This window comes from Strigops habroptila, chromosome 6 (assembly GCF_004027225.2).
Source record: "Strigops habroptila isolate Jane chromosome 6, bStrHab1.2.pri, whole genome shotgun sequence".
Lineage (NCBI taxonomy): Eukaryota > Metazoa > Chordata > Aves > Psittaciformes > Psittacidae > Strigops > Strigops habroptila.
The window spans coordinates 8,131,826-8,147,693 of record NC_044282.2 but is presented as its reverse complement, the minus strand read 5'-3'; the positions used below and the strand labels follow the sequence as shown (position 1 = coordinate 8,147,693).

Below are 15,868 nucleotides of genomic sequence, written 5' to 3'. Positions count from 1 at the left end.
TTTTTTTTTTCTCCTACGTGCAAGTATTTCCACAGCCTTATCTGATCACAGCAGTATTTTTGCAACAATTGAATCTCTTCTTTGCTGTTAACACTGAAAATTTAGCCAGGAGTCTAACCTGAGGCATTTTGACTTATTCTACCTCTATTCTTTGCTTCTGCCTCACAGCAAAAGCAGGCTCTCAGAGCCTGCACGCAGCAGGTTTGTCAAACCCATATCAATGTTTCAGACTAGTAAAGGGTTTGTAGTAAAGGTCATATGATGTTGTTATACTTTTTCTTTTTTTTAACATAGATTTACATGTACAAACAGCAGATGAATTAGTGTATTTTGGGTTGTGTGTGTTTTTGTTTTGTTTTTTTAAGAGAATTTGGAACAAATGGGAAGTTGTAGTGTCTCCTCTTGTGGCAAGCTTGATGTAAAAATAAGTATTTTCACAGCCTTAATCAGCCGATAGAACTACCTTTATGAATTTAAATGAGCTTGCTTCATGTTTTCTTTGCTTTATGAAAAAGTGGCATGCAGAATATATTGTTCTGAACACAGTTATGGTGTGTTTTTCCTGGTGTAGAACATCTGCATTGTCTGCTTCCCCCCTTGTTTTGCTGTTTCTAATGATTTTGTGATGTTGTAAAGGTTCTAGCTGCTTGTGACAGATGAAGTCTGCAGCAATCAATACACAAACACTCTCACTTAAAGTGCAGGCTGTCTGCCGGCTTCAGTTGGGACCCAATTCTGGCAGACTCTCAGCGAGACTGACCTGACACTGCAACAACCCCCAAATTACAACCAGAGTTTGATCAGGAGGGGAATTAACTCTGACAGTTTGGCTGTTAAATATGCTGTTTAGAAATGACTGCATGCTAGATGAGCGCAGCTCTACTGGATTAGATTAGTTGTGGGGCAGAATTGTTCTTTCATCTTTCATAAGAGGATTTTTCTTCTGTGCCATAGGTTTTTTCTGAGATATCTCACATAACAGTTTAATTGTTTGATGATGGGTAGTTTGCTCCTAGGTCGGGTGGCGCTTCTGGTTTGCTTTCACTTCTGCTTCTCTGGTTACAGGTCAGAACCACTGCTTAAGCTTTTCCCTCAGCTCCCTGGAGAAGGCTGTGCTATTTGCACTTCTTGATCTTGTGCCTTTGCTCCCTGTTGTGGCTGTATCCGTCATTGTGTTAAATGTGTATTAAAATGAGTTTAAACTTAAATACATTATGAGAAATAGCTTCAGAAAGGCATGGGAAGTTGGAGCTTTAGCACAGTATCTGTGGTTTGTCCAAATGATGGTATGTGGAGAGAAGCTTGGAAGTCCATTTTGCATTAGCCTTTGCCAGGAAGTATTTATCTGTGAAAATGAGTCAGTGTGCACACCCGTCCTCTTGTCCCTTAAGCTATGGAGAAGTTACCAATTTGTTTCACTTTGTGGTAGCTTTAATAGCATAGCTTTTCACCAAAAGAAGCCTTGTTTATTGTGGATAGGTCTGGTAGGGTGAGAGATTTTGCTCTGTTCAGGAAGCCAGAGCAAAATAACCATTTATAATTCAAATCTTAGCTGTTTTCTAACAACATGATTTCATAAAAAAAATTCTTTAAGTTACCTTGTTTGTAAGGGAAGCCACATCATGGTATTTTAACCTCATATATTCCACCTTGAATCTTAGGTATGTTACTATCATTCCTCAAAATCATCTGCCCATTAAAAAGTACTTTTCAGGCTTTCTTCTGCTTTTGCTTGCACTTGTTCAACTCTGCTGTTTCTAGATTAAATTTATCAAGTAAAGAGGGCACAATTTGGTTTCATGTCCAATAGTCAAGAATGAAAATGTTACTAATATGTGCATAAGAAAACTTTCCTACAACCTCAGACCTAAAGATATGGAAACTAAATAGTTGTAGATAGCTTTCTTAAGGAAAGCAGGACTGTTTAAGAATGGCTATAAAATGCCTGTCCTATTTTCTAGAGGCCAGGGAATACAGGTGATCAGAGTGGTGAAGAAAATAGTTCTCACTATTTGTAAGTCATCATCCACATCCATGGGAACTCTGTTCGGTTTTTTTTGTAGCCATTTTCTGGGATGGAGTAGTGAGACAGGTGAGAGCATGCTTCTCCTTTCTTACCTCCTTCTCTCAATTATGAGAGCTTTTCTTTATTTCATGCTGAACACTACTTTCAGTTGGGAAAATACTAAGCACCATGAAATGTTTCTGTAGGTAAACAGTAAAACGTAACAGCAGCCATTGCTGGTGAAACCAAAGGTTTGATTAACTATATTACTCATTATACCAACTGGGCTTATCTTTAGTAAAGGCTCAGTAATACAGATTACTGAATAGGTTGTGCAAATATATGGTGATTAGGGCCCTATTTTATTTGAAAGGGAATGCTGGTTGGCAAATGCAAACTCAGGAGCCTTTTCCAGCTTTTTTTGTCTGGTTGGGAGCCTGCCTATTAAATAGTAGAAGAACGAGCTACTGATCTCTTTCGACATAAATAGTTATAGGATACATGGTCACTGTTGTTGATGGATTTTGCTCAACTCCACCTGAATTATGAAGTGATGTTTCTCAATGAAGGTTGAGACTATGTATTTTTACTCTTCTATAACAGCTTATGGGTGATAACTGTTTATCCATCTTTAAGAAAAGCATGGGAAAGGATTTGGTTGTGGTACTAATTATTGTTAATAGTAAACAGTATTATTCCATTGGAATTGATCTGAATCTGGGTTAATCCAGTCTGAACGCAGTGGAGGTTGGAGTTTGACTGTTCAGGGCTTTCTGTTGTAAGTAAAGAAAACAGCTATGTACCTCTTTAAGCATTACTCCTGTAAGAGAGTAGCACATACGTAAAAATTACCTGCTTCAGTAACTGAGCACAGCTTGGATTAATATGCTTAGTTGGAAAGGGAAAATAGGATTTTTATTTTTTTCTTTCTAATTTATTGTTTTCTGAGTTAAGTATTTAAATGAATTGCAGTAAACACTCATGTGACTTTCCTGCTTTTGGGAAGTTGGGCATGTTTAAAGTGAGGGGTGCTGTCCCATGGCAGGGGGAAAGCTCCTGGGCTGTGCCATGCCTGCATCCTGCATCCCATCCTGTTTGACCTTTTCACTCCTTGCCTTCCTTCAGCCTGGGCTCTCGCAGTTTCTCTGCCTTACCAGAGTACTTGGATGGACAGGATAGACCTGGGTTAGGCTTGGCTGGTAACAAATTCAAACACAGATGATGGTTTCTACAAGTCTTATGCTGACAGTAGGAAACAGGCTGTTCTCCTCTGAGTGTAAGGCTGTTGAGTAAAGAATTAACTAGTAGATTTTTATCTTATTTATTTTACAGGAATCAGCTGTTTGAGTTGGCTTGTGTTGGTTCTGTGTTATTTGGCTGTGACGTTTTTATTCCTGATGCATGAAGCCAAACAAACCATTACCTTACAGAGGTCTTGCTTCTTTGCTACTTGTATTTCCTAATGCTGCTGAGCCCCAGCAAGAAGGACTCGCTGCCGAGATGGCCAAGTTATTTGAACATATCATGGTATGCACGTGGTCTCCTGGCCCTTACTTCCTTTCTGTAATCCCTTCCCCCACCTGCTTGGCTTTAATGTGGTCTTTTGGTCCCGCTGCTAGGCAGGAGCAATTGCTTCTGTTTTCCACCCAAAAAAGGGCAGGTGCACGGCTCAGTCTGCTGTCCTCAAAGCTCTTTTTTCCTGAGCATTTTTGGGTCTTTTAGTGAAAGTGAAAGTGCTTTCTAAGGAATGGAAAAATTACCACATCCATACTTGGCTAGCATTGGTAATATGCACACCTGGACAAAATGAGAAAGCTCTTGTGCATTTCCTTGTTGCCTTCAGTGCATGCTGAGAGACCTGTGGTTTTGGGTCAAATTTCTCCAAGGTTTGCAGTTTCTGCCACGCTTCCTCCCAGGTTACCTTCCTCCACTGGGGTTTCCCCCTCCCTCTGCCCCCCACACATGCCCTGGAAGGAGAGATGAAAGATCTTTATCTTGCATGCTCCAGGGCTCCCAGAGATTGTGAAAGCTTCCTGCCAGCCTCTCTCTAACTCTCCCTCCAACCCTGGCATATCTCTTTGTCAGAGAGTGTCCCAGCTCAGTGGGCAGCCACCTGGGTGTACAAGCCCTAGTTTCGTCCTGCCACAGGACTAACCATTGCCTCTGCTGTGGGTTTCGGCTCACCATGGGTGCCAAAACACAACAGAGCAGAGAGCACGTAACCTCCCTACGTGCTGACGACATGCACTAGGTTTGGTGAGTAGGAGCAGACAGGGGCATAAGTTAGTGCAGTGTAGTTTTTGTAAACACATTACGGAGGTAAAATAGTTTCCTTTTTTAATTCACTTGGTGCTAGAGAAAGTAACAGGAGATGAAAGGGTGGAGGGGAAGAGCTTATTCTGGTTGATAATTACTTGTTTAATATTATGAAGAATTTTAGTATTACTTTGTTTTCCTACAAGTAATTTTCTATAAATCCTATCCCTTTGAACACATAAATAAAATCTGAATGTTCCTGTTGATATCAAATCCATGTAAGCAGGTTAACACCCAGTCCTGTGGAAGGAAGGGAAGAGGAGCAGAGCTTCATATCAGCATGTCATCAAATCAGAAAGCAAATGAAGAGGTCTATAAGAAAAAGGTTTTGGTTGAGCTTAGGTATATTGTGAAGAATATCTTGCTAGTTTATCCTCACAGGTGTTTTAGGAGAGCCCTGTATGTAACTGTGTAGGGGAAAAGAAGAGTTTGAACAGGAAACAGACACTGTGGTTCGGGGTTTTGCTCGAGGCTGCAGGGGCCAGTTTTGCCAGTTAAGGTTTTGGTTGGTTTCTGGGGCTGAAGCTGCTCTGGCTACTGCCCATGCAGGTGATGCTGGCTGCGGCCCTTGCTGCTATATGGTTGCAGCACCCCTGGGGACTTGGGGTTGTGTGAGGACCGCTTTTGGGAGTGCACTTAGGGTGTTACAGTTGAAGCTGGAATCTCAGCCTCTGGCTGAGGTTGTGAAAACTGGATGAGCTGTGAGAATTTAAATTGGTGCCACATTTAAATATGCATTGTAAAGCATTCGGAGGACATGCTTTTGGAGCAGAAAGGTCAAACCTTTGATGTACTGGTGGTGGCTGGATTGCAATTATTTATGCTGTGATGCCCTCAAAAGCTTCTTGCTTTTGACTGCCTTTCTCCTGACTGATGAGATACTAACATATTCTCTGAAGGCCCTGAGGCTTTGCTTCTTTTTGTGGTGTTTTTTTTTCTTTTTAATGTTGACAATGTGATAGTTAATGCAAATCTCATTAACAATGTGAGTAGAAGAGGTGGTGTCTGCTCAAGCTGTATTTGGGCCCAAGTAACTTCTCAGTGTCAAACAGAGGAGGAACCGCTATGTCATTGTCATGACTTCATCCAGATGTGTGGTACCAATGTGAAAGGAGAACGAAGGAGATCCTCAAAGGACATCCTGATGGACTCTTGCATTGTTGCTCTATGTGAGCTTGTGGCACAGAAATCTGGTATTTTTTTATTAGTGGAAGTCTCTGGTTGTACTTTTATTAATAATAAATGGCCATAATTTTAAATATAACTGAAAATGGACATGTCACAAATATATATAGAAATTCTTTGAGGTTTTTTGTCTCTGTATACCTGTCAGACATTGGTGCTGGGAGATGTTAGATTTTTTGGGCTACTTTTAATCCTTGAGGTGCAGAAAAGTGGGATTTCTTTTTTTTTCCTTTTTTCTCCTCTGGAGATCTTAAAGGTGCTGTTGACATTTGCCAACTTCTTTGAATTGCCTCAGTCACCTTCCTCATTCTCCACTGACTATGAAGATGGGCCGTTCTAGTTGTTCTGATGGTAACTCAGATATTTCTCGATATATCAGAAAATATGAATTAAAACTAAAAAAAAAAAAAAAAAAGAAAAACTAACAAACACACACTCTGAATTATTAATGCAGTGCCAGCATGCAGGAGATCCGCACAGTTTTGAACTCTTTCTGGATCCTTTTGAGGCCAGAAATATACAGGCTAGTGAAGCCCTTTACTCCTGAGCAGGGGAGCGATGGCTCTTGATTAGAGCGAGGTTTCAGGAGGTGGCTGGCAGAGGGGACAACTCTGGTGGGGCAACTTAATGAGAAAGGGGTTCAGAAAGTAATTTCTTGCAAGTCTGCTGTATTGAGAAATGAATTAAAGGGGAAATAAAAGTGAAAAGTACCCATGGAGTATGGGTTGTGAAGTAATACACAACAGGCAAGAGCTTTTGTGAAGATGTCCGGTGGAGGAGGTGCCACGCAACAAACCCAGTCTGTTTTCCTGTCTAGTGGTGATGCAACTTAAGGAGTCCCTAGTCTAATTATTGTTCTACTTGTTCATTCTTGCTTGTCTTGCAGCACCATTTGACAGTAAGGAGGAAGGATGAATGGACTGAAAAAGAGAGTCTGTTTCATAGGATTTTTTTTAATATTTTTTTTTTTTTTTTTAAGTTAGTATTCAAACCACAAAAACAGTCATAGAACTACAACCTTAAGGGCAGGTGCAAAATGCTTAGTAAAAGTTTGCACTGACTTTGGTTTGCACTTGTTGAGTCATGTCTGCTTGGATTTCATTTGGTTAGCACCTACCACTATGGAGTCCTGAACCATGGTAAGCCCTTCAAGTATTTTCCACGGGGTTGGTTTGTTTGTTTATTTTTGGGAAACAAATGCAAAATTATGTTCTCTGCTTGCCAAACTTACAAGAGAAGTAATTTTTGCAGGTAAGTTGCAGATCAGTGAAGAAGTAAAGAGCATCGTTTCCAGTGAACTAAAGAGCAATGGGATTTTGCCTAAAATAAAGGCAACTTTGATCCATTTGTTTTTCTGCTTGCAGAATACAAAGGTCCTGTAGACCAGACCGTCCCTTCATTTGCATCTGTGCATTTCCAAAATACTTTTTTATTTATGTATAAATAGCATCCTTGGTAGTTTACAGGGAGAATTTGGTGCACTGGTAGAAATTGAATTTCTCTACAGAGGTGAAGATTAGACATGGCACTGTTCACTTTCAGCATTAATGTGTGAGAATTAAGAACAATTCAGCATGTGCATCTCTGAACTAAGAGTAAAGTTTCAGTTAAAAAATGCTCATTTGTGTTTATTTTAAAGTAGAATGGCCCCTTCTTTAAGGAGTGTAGCTGTAGTAAACAGCTGCCCAGGTACAGCCTGCACAGGTTACATTGCATCTAGCTTGGGCCAGGCTAAATGACAGGTATAAGTCAGTGCTTCTGTGGTGTAGTTTGAACTTTGTTTTCCGTGTAACAAAGAAAGATTTCCTTTAAAAGAAAACTCAGAGGGCGGAAATAACTTTCTGACTTAAAGTACCATGCCATCTGTTTGTGTTTTCCGTTGCTGGTACTGCTGCTTTTTGGGGCAGTAAGGGGACTGGTGTAGGGTCTGTTGTGTGTCCCCCACATGCCCTCCCACCCCCAATTTTTCAAATGTCAAGCACTGGGGGGATGAGGAGTGTGTACGCATTGCTTTCCTGATAGTTTGAATGTTACCTTTCTGTAGGGTGAAAGTCACGAGAGCCTGCTTCCTCTCTATGAATTGGAAGCAGAGCTAGCCTCTCCTGAGATGCTTTACAGAATTGAAGCATATTTCAGCATAAGAACTGGATGCTGCCTGACATTTAACACCATACTGCAGTTCAGCTGCTTTTAGACATACCTGAGTCATTCCCCATGCTGTGAAAATACACCATGCTGTTTTGTCTACTGAGAGTTCTGACGTTCTCAGTGCACAGTGGTATTTTGAAATTCAAAGACTTCTTGAAGCTCAGGGTTTTGACATTGTGGTAAGCTGATATTAAAGGATAAGGCTCTTCAAAATAATAATTAAAAAAATTGTGGAAAAGAAGAAACCCAGTTATTTTACCCATGTTATAAAGTGTTTTTGGTGTGTTCTTTTTTTCTTTCTCATTCAGTAGCACCTCCTGGGTCTGCAGCAGCAGGTGCCTAAGAGGCTACCTCTAAAGCTGTACTTAAATCAGTTGCTGATGCTAGGGCACAAACAAAGATGGACTGTTTTGGTAAGACAAGGCTCCATTGAAGTTACTGCTAATAAGCAAACCAGCTCTGTTCACTTCAGTCCCATTCAAAACACAGGAAAAGGATCAATCTTTGCCAGACTTGAAAGGCTGAAACTATTACAGAGGATAAAAATGATTTACTTCAAGTGGGCGTAAAACATATTTTCAAAATAAACACTGAAACCACACTTGACTCTTACCACACATATTAATCATAATCTCTGTGGGCATGAAATATAGAAAGTGTTCAGCTTTGTATTCCTTCATAAATGCAGGTTTGTTCTAACTAGCGTTTAATGTTAACAGCGATTCTTAAGCACCAGCTTAGATGCCAGATACAATGTGCCTTCTCACTGTGAAGTGTTACTCCGTTGTAGCTTGGTTTACTCTTAGCAAAAGGGCTTGCCTCGTCGTATTTCCTTAATGCTTAAAAACCCCCAAAACCCTAAAGTAGTCATAGCTGGGATTAATGGGACTATTTGGTTTTAAATTGTTGTACCTACACTTCTTTAAACGGAAGCAGTAGTGCAATAGCTTTTGATATTTCTGTAGCAAATTGTTTTCTTAGTTTGGTATGTAAGTACTCTAGCGCTGGATTGATCATCTATTGCTTTATAAGCACAGCTTTTTAAGGACTGGGTGATTCTTCTGACAAGAGTGACTCTAGTGATGTCGTATGCTTGAGTTCAATTTTCACATGCTGCTACAAGTGAATTAGTGTCCTACAGGTATAAAACGTGGACGCTCCGCAGCATATGGTTATGTAGCTTGTGGAGTTTTGTTTGTCGTCGTTTGGTTGTTTGTGGGTTTTGTTGGGGGTTTTTTTTTGTTTGCTTTGTGGTGGGTGGGATTTGGGGGTTTTCTTGGATTTGGTTTTTTTGGGGGGGGTGATGGGGGTAACACCGTAATCCCTTTGCGTACTACTCCTGTACTTACACTAGTCCATGTAAAAGCCAGACTGAGCCTGGCCTTGTTTGCACGTAGTAGAGCTCTGCTCACCTTTTAGAGCTGGAAATTAGATTTGGGAAAGCGGGTGTGTTGCTGGGGGAGCTGCCTCTCCTCTGTACTGCAGGCACATCTGCCTCCATCTTCACCTGCCTGCATCCTGAACTGGGGCTGCTCAGGGCACCGCAGCAGTGATTGCTTGTTGAGATGTTTGCCACTGTGCTCTGGTCTGGGGTAGGCTGCCACCATCCTCACCTTGCTTTTCTCTCTTTGTTCTGCTTAAGTTTATCTACATTGCTGAGAGGACAAAGGTAGTGCAATAGGATTATTTTTTTTTTTCTTTAAAGTCAGATGAACCTTGGGTTTTACACCATTTTGTTACGGCTCTTCTAATCCTGACTAGCTTAATTATCATTCAGTTAGAGCCCATATGGCTCCATTGCTGAGACAGCAATGACGGTTGTGTTGTATTTGGTTTGTTTGGGTTTTGTTTTTTTCTCCTGCTTTCTTACCTTAAATGTAGCATTAGTGGGGTCTCTGACGTGTTTTCTGGTACTATTATGCAGCAGTGAGATCTGCATCCAAATCTGAGGTGTTCCTATCACATTTAGCGTATTGTTTGGCAGATTCCCATAATGGAGTACGTTGGAAAATAAGCAGTCCAGGGAGATCGAACTTGCCAACCTTGAAACAGTAATTCCTAGAAAGAGGAGATGCTGGTTGCACCGTGAAACCCTCTTTTCTCTGCACAAAGATGCTCTGTAAGGAAGGAGTTGGGCTGGTGGTCAGCTCCGCTTGTACAGTCAGCGCTCATTCATTCAAGATTACTTGAGGCAGACACAAAAATGCTCAAGCTGGGTCCTTGCAGACTCTCAAAATCCAGCAGGGTTTGTTAGCTTGGGCTCAGTGCCAAGCAAATGCAACTCTGCAGCTCCCAGACCAAGTAGGATCTGCTGTTTTGGCACGGAGTCCCAGCTGTTAAAGCCTGCCAAGCGTGAAGGGTGCAGACCTGGGTCCAGCACTGTGCTCAGATAAGGGAGCTCTCAAAAGGTATTGTGGGTATCTGACCATACGGATCAGCTTGGGACCCTCAGGGCTCATAAGATCAAGAACAATTTCAGCCCTGTTAACCTTGAACTTGCGTCTGTGCCTGGTTTTGTTTTGGTTGTCTTTTTAGGGTTTTTTTTGTTTGTTTTTTTGGTTGGTGTTTTTTTTTTTTAAGGTTGGGGTTGTTTTTTTGTTCGGGGGGATTGTTTTTAAACTCTAACTCTGAGTTCTGGGGAAACTTATTAGCTTGGTCAGCCCTAGGCTCAGCTAACACTTTATGTGCGTGCAGCATGGCATGTAAAGAGCTTCTTGGAAGCAGACTGCAGAGACACTGAGGTTGCTGAGCAGGAACCAGCTCAGGGCTAGCACTGAGTCAGAGCTGCTAGTCTGATGATCCTAAACGGACTTTAATTTCTCTGATCTGTGATTCCCAGCACGTTTTGCAGTGAAACAGCGTACAAATGGTTCCATTGCCTGCTTCCTCACAGCCTGTGTGAGCCAGGGTAGTGGAAGACTGACCATTACACCCAGAGCGTGGAGTGCTAGATGGGTGTTGCTAGTTAGGACTTGTGTATTGGTTTTACTATGGTACATATACTGAGACTGTATGTTTAATAACTGCAGTTGTGATGAGGGAATTATCTTTTCAGTTTGGATTTGAAAATACTCTTTGGAAAAACTGCAGTGTGCTTGGACTAAGTCAAAATAATTTTAAGATGATATGCTTGATAGTCTGTGGATTGTTACAGTACTTGAAATCAAATTTCTTCACAGAATTCACAAATGCTTGCTTAACTTTGCCAAGCAAAGCATCTTTCAGCTTTTCTGGGTTTTTTTTCATATGCAGGTGCAGCTGGGACAAGCGGATATAAAATGCCCAATCACAGAATGCAGCGAGCACCTGGATGAAACAACTGTCCTCTATAACCTGCCCCATGACGACATCATCAAGTATAAGTATTTCCTGGAACTCAGCCGCATTGACTCCAGCACCAAGCCATGCCCTCAGTGCAAGCACTTTACAACTTTCCGGAGGAGAGGCCACATTCCTACCCCTGCCAAATTGGAGAACAAATACAAAGTGAGCACGCTTGGCAAGCCTTGTGTTAGATGGTACCACAAAAGTAGAGCAGCATTTTGTGGGCATTAAATGAGCTTTCTTGCATCACTGGGGCTACATGCAAGCTGTGATTAGGAATATGAATCTGTAGTACATCATTGATTAACTACTTAATAGATTTCTACCAGTTCAAGCAGTGGAACTTCAGCCCTTTTTTCTTGGGCAGGTGGTGTAATTTTATCCTGACACACATGTCAAATTAAAGATTGTTCTCTCTCTCACATGCAAACAGTGTGGTCACCATCAGAAGAGGCTGGGGAAGGGAAGTTATCACTGTATCTGGTAATTTTAGACACAACTTTAGTAAAGATAAGTTTTCCCTGAATCTCTGGGCAGATGAATTCTGGGCATTTATGGTGTTGGTTTGCTTCTTCCTTAGAAATAGAGCTGTTGTCAGTCCTGCTTCTTGGTTTTGATTTCATCCCTTACCAGAGGTTATGCATTACTGTAGTGTCATCACTTACCTATTTCTCAAGTTTTCTATATTGTAAAAAAAAACCCAAAAAAACCAAAACTCAAACTAAAAAAATGAAAAACTTCTTTATAGCATTTCTTTTAGTAGATTTGCTTCTACTCTGATTTCAGTCAAAGATAAAAAGCAAGAGATTATAGTTAGAAGAAGCTTTAAGCTGCTGAAGGTCCATCTCGGTTCCACAAGGCAACGGTTCTGTCTGCAGCATTGTGCTCTCTGTTAGTTTTCCATCTGATTATTAGATTTATTGTGTTTAATTTCACGATTGAGCTGTCCTTTCCTGGACAAACCAGTTCTCCCCACTAGGAGTTCAGATAACTGTTTAGATAGCCCTAATTACACAGCATAAGATTCAGCCCAGTATAGAGATTAAAATACAGAAGGTTGTGTATCCAGTGGAATTGAAACCTTGCTAAAGCTAACTCTGAGTTATGAACTACTGATGTGTATCTGCAGTGCATGAATTACATGCTGCGCTGTCTGCTGGACTCAACATTTTCACTTTTTTGGCATCTTACATGGAGGTGGAGAAATGCCCATAGCCATTCTCCTTCACTTAGCATTCCCCCAGATGTAGACAGTGTGTAAAGTCCAGGGTAGATCCGAAAGATGGTAATGTTCCTGCAGCAGCGTTTCTTAACGTGCCAGAAGCTGTTACTGTCCCACCAATGTGGGTCAGGTGCGGTGCAGCCTATCAGGGGCATGCCAACTTTGAGAACATTCCTCAAAGTGTTCTGCCCACCAGTGCTCCTTTGTGAGTTAAAATGCTATAGTTAAAATGTTTCCATTGCTTCCCATAACCAGAAGGAATGGGAGGCTGTGTGATGCATGAAATAGTGCAAGCTAGAAGCAGTTCCCTGTTCCTGTGGTGGTGCATTATGTGTGGCTCTGATCTGCAGAGCTCAGGTCTCTTCCTGGGAAAAGGCTCTGGCAACATGTATCCTTTGAGCTGTGCCCAGGTGTTGCCTGGAAGAATGTCTAGTTGATGCTGGTCATAAATATAATTAGGAAAGTGCTAACAAACAGTATTGGATGATCATAGTCCAGGGCTTCAGCCTACTCTCTAATCCTGTGTTGTTTTCTGGCATAGATGCAGTTCTAGTGACTTACTTTAAGCTTAGCACAAGGAAAAGTTTTACTGCAGGGATGAGGCTTAAAAAGAGGACTATATAAGAGATTGTGAATATATGAGTAATTACATGCATAGGGACCATTATTATCTCTGTTTTCTTAGATTCTCATGTGACTGCTTGTGTCTTGTCTGCACCTTGAATTACAGGCTCTTTGGAGGTAAAGACTCTTTATTCTGCGTATAGCATAGGAGACATTTGACTGGAGACTATGAGACTCGAATATTCACATGCAAGCAATATAGACAGCAATTGCACCAGATGAATTCTGCACCAGCAGTGGAAGTGCTGCCTTCAGAAGAACTGAGTCATGCATAGGGAAAGTTTATGCACAAGCCTACTATTAAGATCACTGTGCACGAGGGCTCAGTGCCAGCACGCTTGCTCTCCTATATACTGCAACAAGAAAACACTGTAAAATCCAAGCGTACGTTTGAACAGATACTTTAGAAATGTTTTTAACGGCATTCCTAAAATTTGATACACTATATAAATCATAAATAACATGTAAGTTTAAAAAGGTAACAAAGTTTAGCTAGATTAATTTTCCTTACTATAGCTGGTTTATGTCAGCTGAACTGCTCTAAGCCCAGCAGTTCGGTTTGCTGTTGCTGTTTTTCATTTTTGAGATCAAAGTGTTGATGTGCTAAGCCTAGGGAGTTAGCTGGAACATATATGTTGAGAGAGGAGGAGGGGGAAGAAAAGGGAAACTTGCTATCCAAACCTTCTTTCTCCCATTAGTGCCACTTAGGACAGCACAGTACAGCAGTGTGACTGCTTAGTTTCCTATATCAAATATTTGTATCAAAAATGGATCTAGCTTTAAGTAAGGAAACACCCCTGCTCCCTCCCAAATTGGGAATGTAAGACTTGGTTGTAGATAAAATAATAAACCTTTGGTCAAAGCTGGTATGCCAAAGTTGCAAAGGAAATGGGCAAACATTGAAAAATTGGTAGTTCTGTTTCTATGCATGGAACAGGTATGTGTTTCACAAGAGTGAGTATGTTGGCTGCTTTTTTGAGGGAGTTTGGTGTGGGGCTTTTGGGTTTTTCCTCTAAGCTGTGGATTTCACCTCTTGTTTCAGTGTTAGGTCTTTGACTTGCTACCTGCCATGAAGAAGCAATTCTTGATTCTTGGACTCTATTTCTGCCTTATCAACCTGTGAGGTTCATAATGAAGTTTTCTTGTTCACTCCTGTCAAGAGATACACATCACATAAAAGAAGGGCTTGAGTGCTTGGCCCTGGAAATCTAAATTTTCTTTCCAGTGACCTACTCAAGAGTTTCTGAAGCTTATTGCAGGTACAGATTTCTACTAGTTCTAGAGCAAATATGCTGTGATAGAGGATCTGTGAAGTTTATATCAGTTCCCTTTTTATAGATCAAAGTTAACCTTGAGGAGCAGATATCTGCCTTGAGCCTGAGTTCTGCCTTGAGCCTGAACTGCTGCGGACGTGGGGATTTGCCATGTTCTCCTCCTTTGCCCTCAGCTGTTCATTCCTGCCAGCATGCTTTTGCTCGTGTTGATGTTTTGCTGTCACACTGGGAGCTGGATCAAAGATCAGCTCCAATGGGATACAAGATTTGTTTGTTTTCTTGTTGCTTATATTCAGCTGGTACAAGAGGGGCGATGAGTTGGTGACAAGGAGGAGGCAGCTGTTTTGGCGGGAGCCCATACTTATTTTGGAATAAAGTGGCTGTGTAGTTATAGTTTGTGATTGTAATTCATTGTAAACAGCTAGTTGCATGATTAATTTGGCCATCCTATTATATAGCTAGCATTCCACTAAGCAGCAGAAAATCACACACAAAGGTTTTTGCGGTTTCAGGCTCTCAGAATATTTTTAATGTACAGTCAGTTTTGCTGTCATCGTGTCACATAGAGCAGTGTGTTGTGTTGAAGTTACCTACCAGTTTTGAAAGGTACTTTCCTGGAGGTGAGGAAAATGATAGAATTGTTTGCAATAAAGAGGCTAGCTAAGAAAATGGAAATTGTTAGCCTCAATTGGCAATTTTTCAGGGGTTAGTATGAGAAATTTTATAACCTTTTCTATTTCAAGGGCAACTGACCTTCAGGAGGCATAGAAGTTTTGTGTATGTATCCACCCTCTCAATTCTGATCAACTGAAATAGAAGTTGTAAAATAAATAGAAGAATGTTTGTGTGAGAAAAAACATATCTGAAAAACCACTAAATTTATGCTTTGGGTTTTTTCAGATATAGTTTGTTGGCTTTGCTGGACTATAATATATTTTACCATTTTAGATTATATGTATATAGCATTTCTGTGTCCTTTTGATGGTTTCATGCACTAATACTGAAGCATAAAACAAATCATATTTTACTTCTTTTCTTTCAGAAAAGCAGAGAAAGAATGGAGTAAGAATCTGAAAGAATGCTGTAATTGTCCTGTTGTGTTCCTATTTCTTAAGCACGCTTAAGAAATGTCACACCGCATCCAAGTTTGAATAGGTTTAGGGGTTTGCTTTGCAGTCACTAGTTCCAAGGAAAATAAGATTCAGAACTACTTAAAAGAACATCATTTTCTTTGCCTGCTTAATGTATTTTCAGACAGTTTTGAACAATAAAGAAGTCAAGTGGCCCATTCAAAATGTAAAAACTATGTACCAGTTCAGTTTTGAGGACGGTGCTGTCAGGAGTGGCAGGTGGAAGAAGAAATTAGGAACTCCAAACCTGGTAACAAAGTGGACAGTTCCCACTAGTTTACTTCAGTTAGTCAGGGCTATTCACAGTAATAAATGTTAATCTGAGTTCATGTGGTTACAGTCTTATCCTGTATTTCAGTACTTTCTAAGTAATGTATATGGAAACATCTGATGTCAATGTGTGTGTATAAGATTAAATATATATCCTGGTAGCTGCTATATTTTTTGAAATTATATACATGCTGTGATAGATTTGCAATGAATTTGTGTCAAATTTTCAACAAAAAAACCCCACCGAACAAACAAGCCCCCACAAAAATTATGTTGGCATTTTGTTTAAGAAAGAAGCTTTAACTTGCAGTTTCCCGGATCTGTTGGTTTGGGTTTGTTTTTTGTTTTTTAAACATTCGTGTTCTATCTC

The 15,868-nt window shown here is 40.7% G+C and overlaps 1 protein-coding gene across 2 annotated transcripts in view; it reads left to right on the top strand.

The window, feature by feature from the left end:
- RNF217 (ring finger protein 217) overlaps positions 1-15,868 on the top strand; it is a 65,648-nt gene that overhangs the window by 23,513 nt on the left and 26,267 nt on the right. Inside the window, exon 2 of one of the 2 annotated variants that reach the window (XM_030489212.1) lies at positions 10,907-11,140. The exons of the other annotated variant lie outside the window; for it this stretch is intronic. Within the exon in view, the coding sequence (XP_030345072.1) occupies positions 10,907-11,140 (234 nt within the window). The remainder of the gene's footprint in view (positions 1-10,906; positions 11,141-15,868) is intronic. 2 annotated transcript variants of the gene reach the window in all.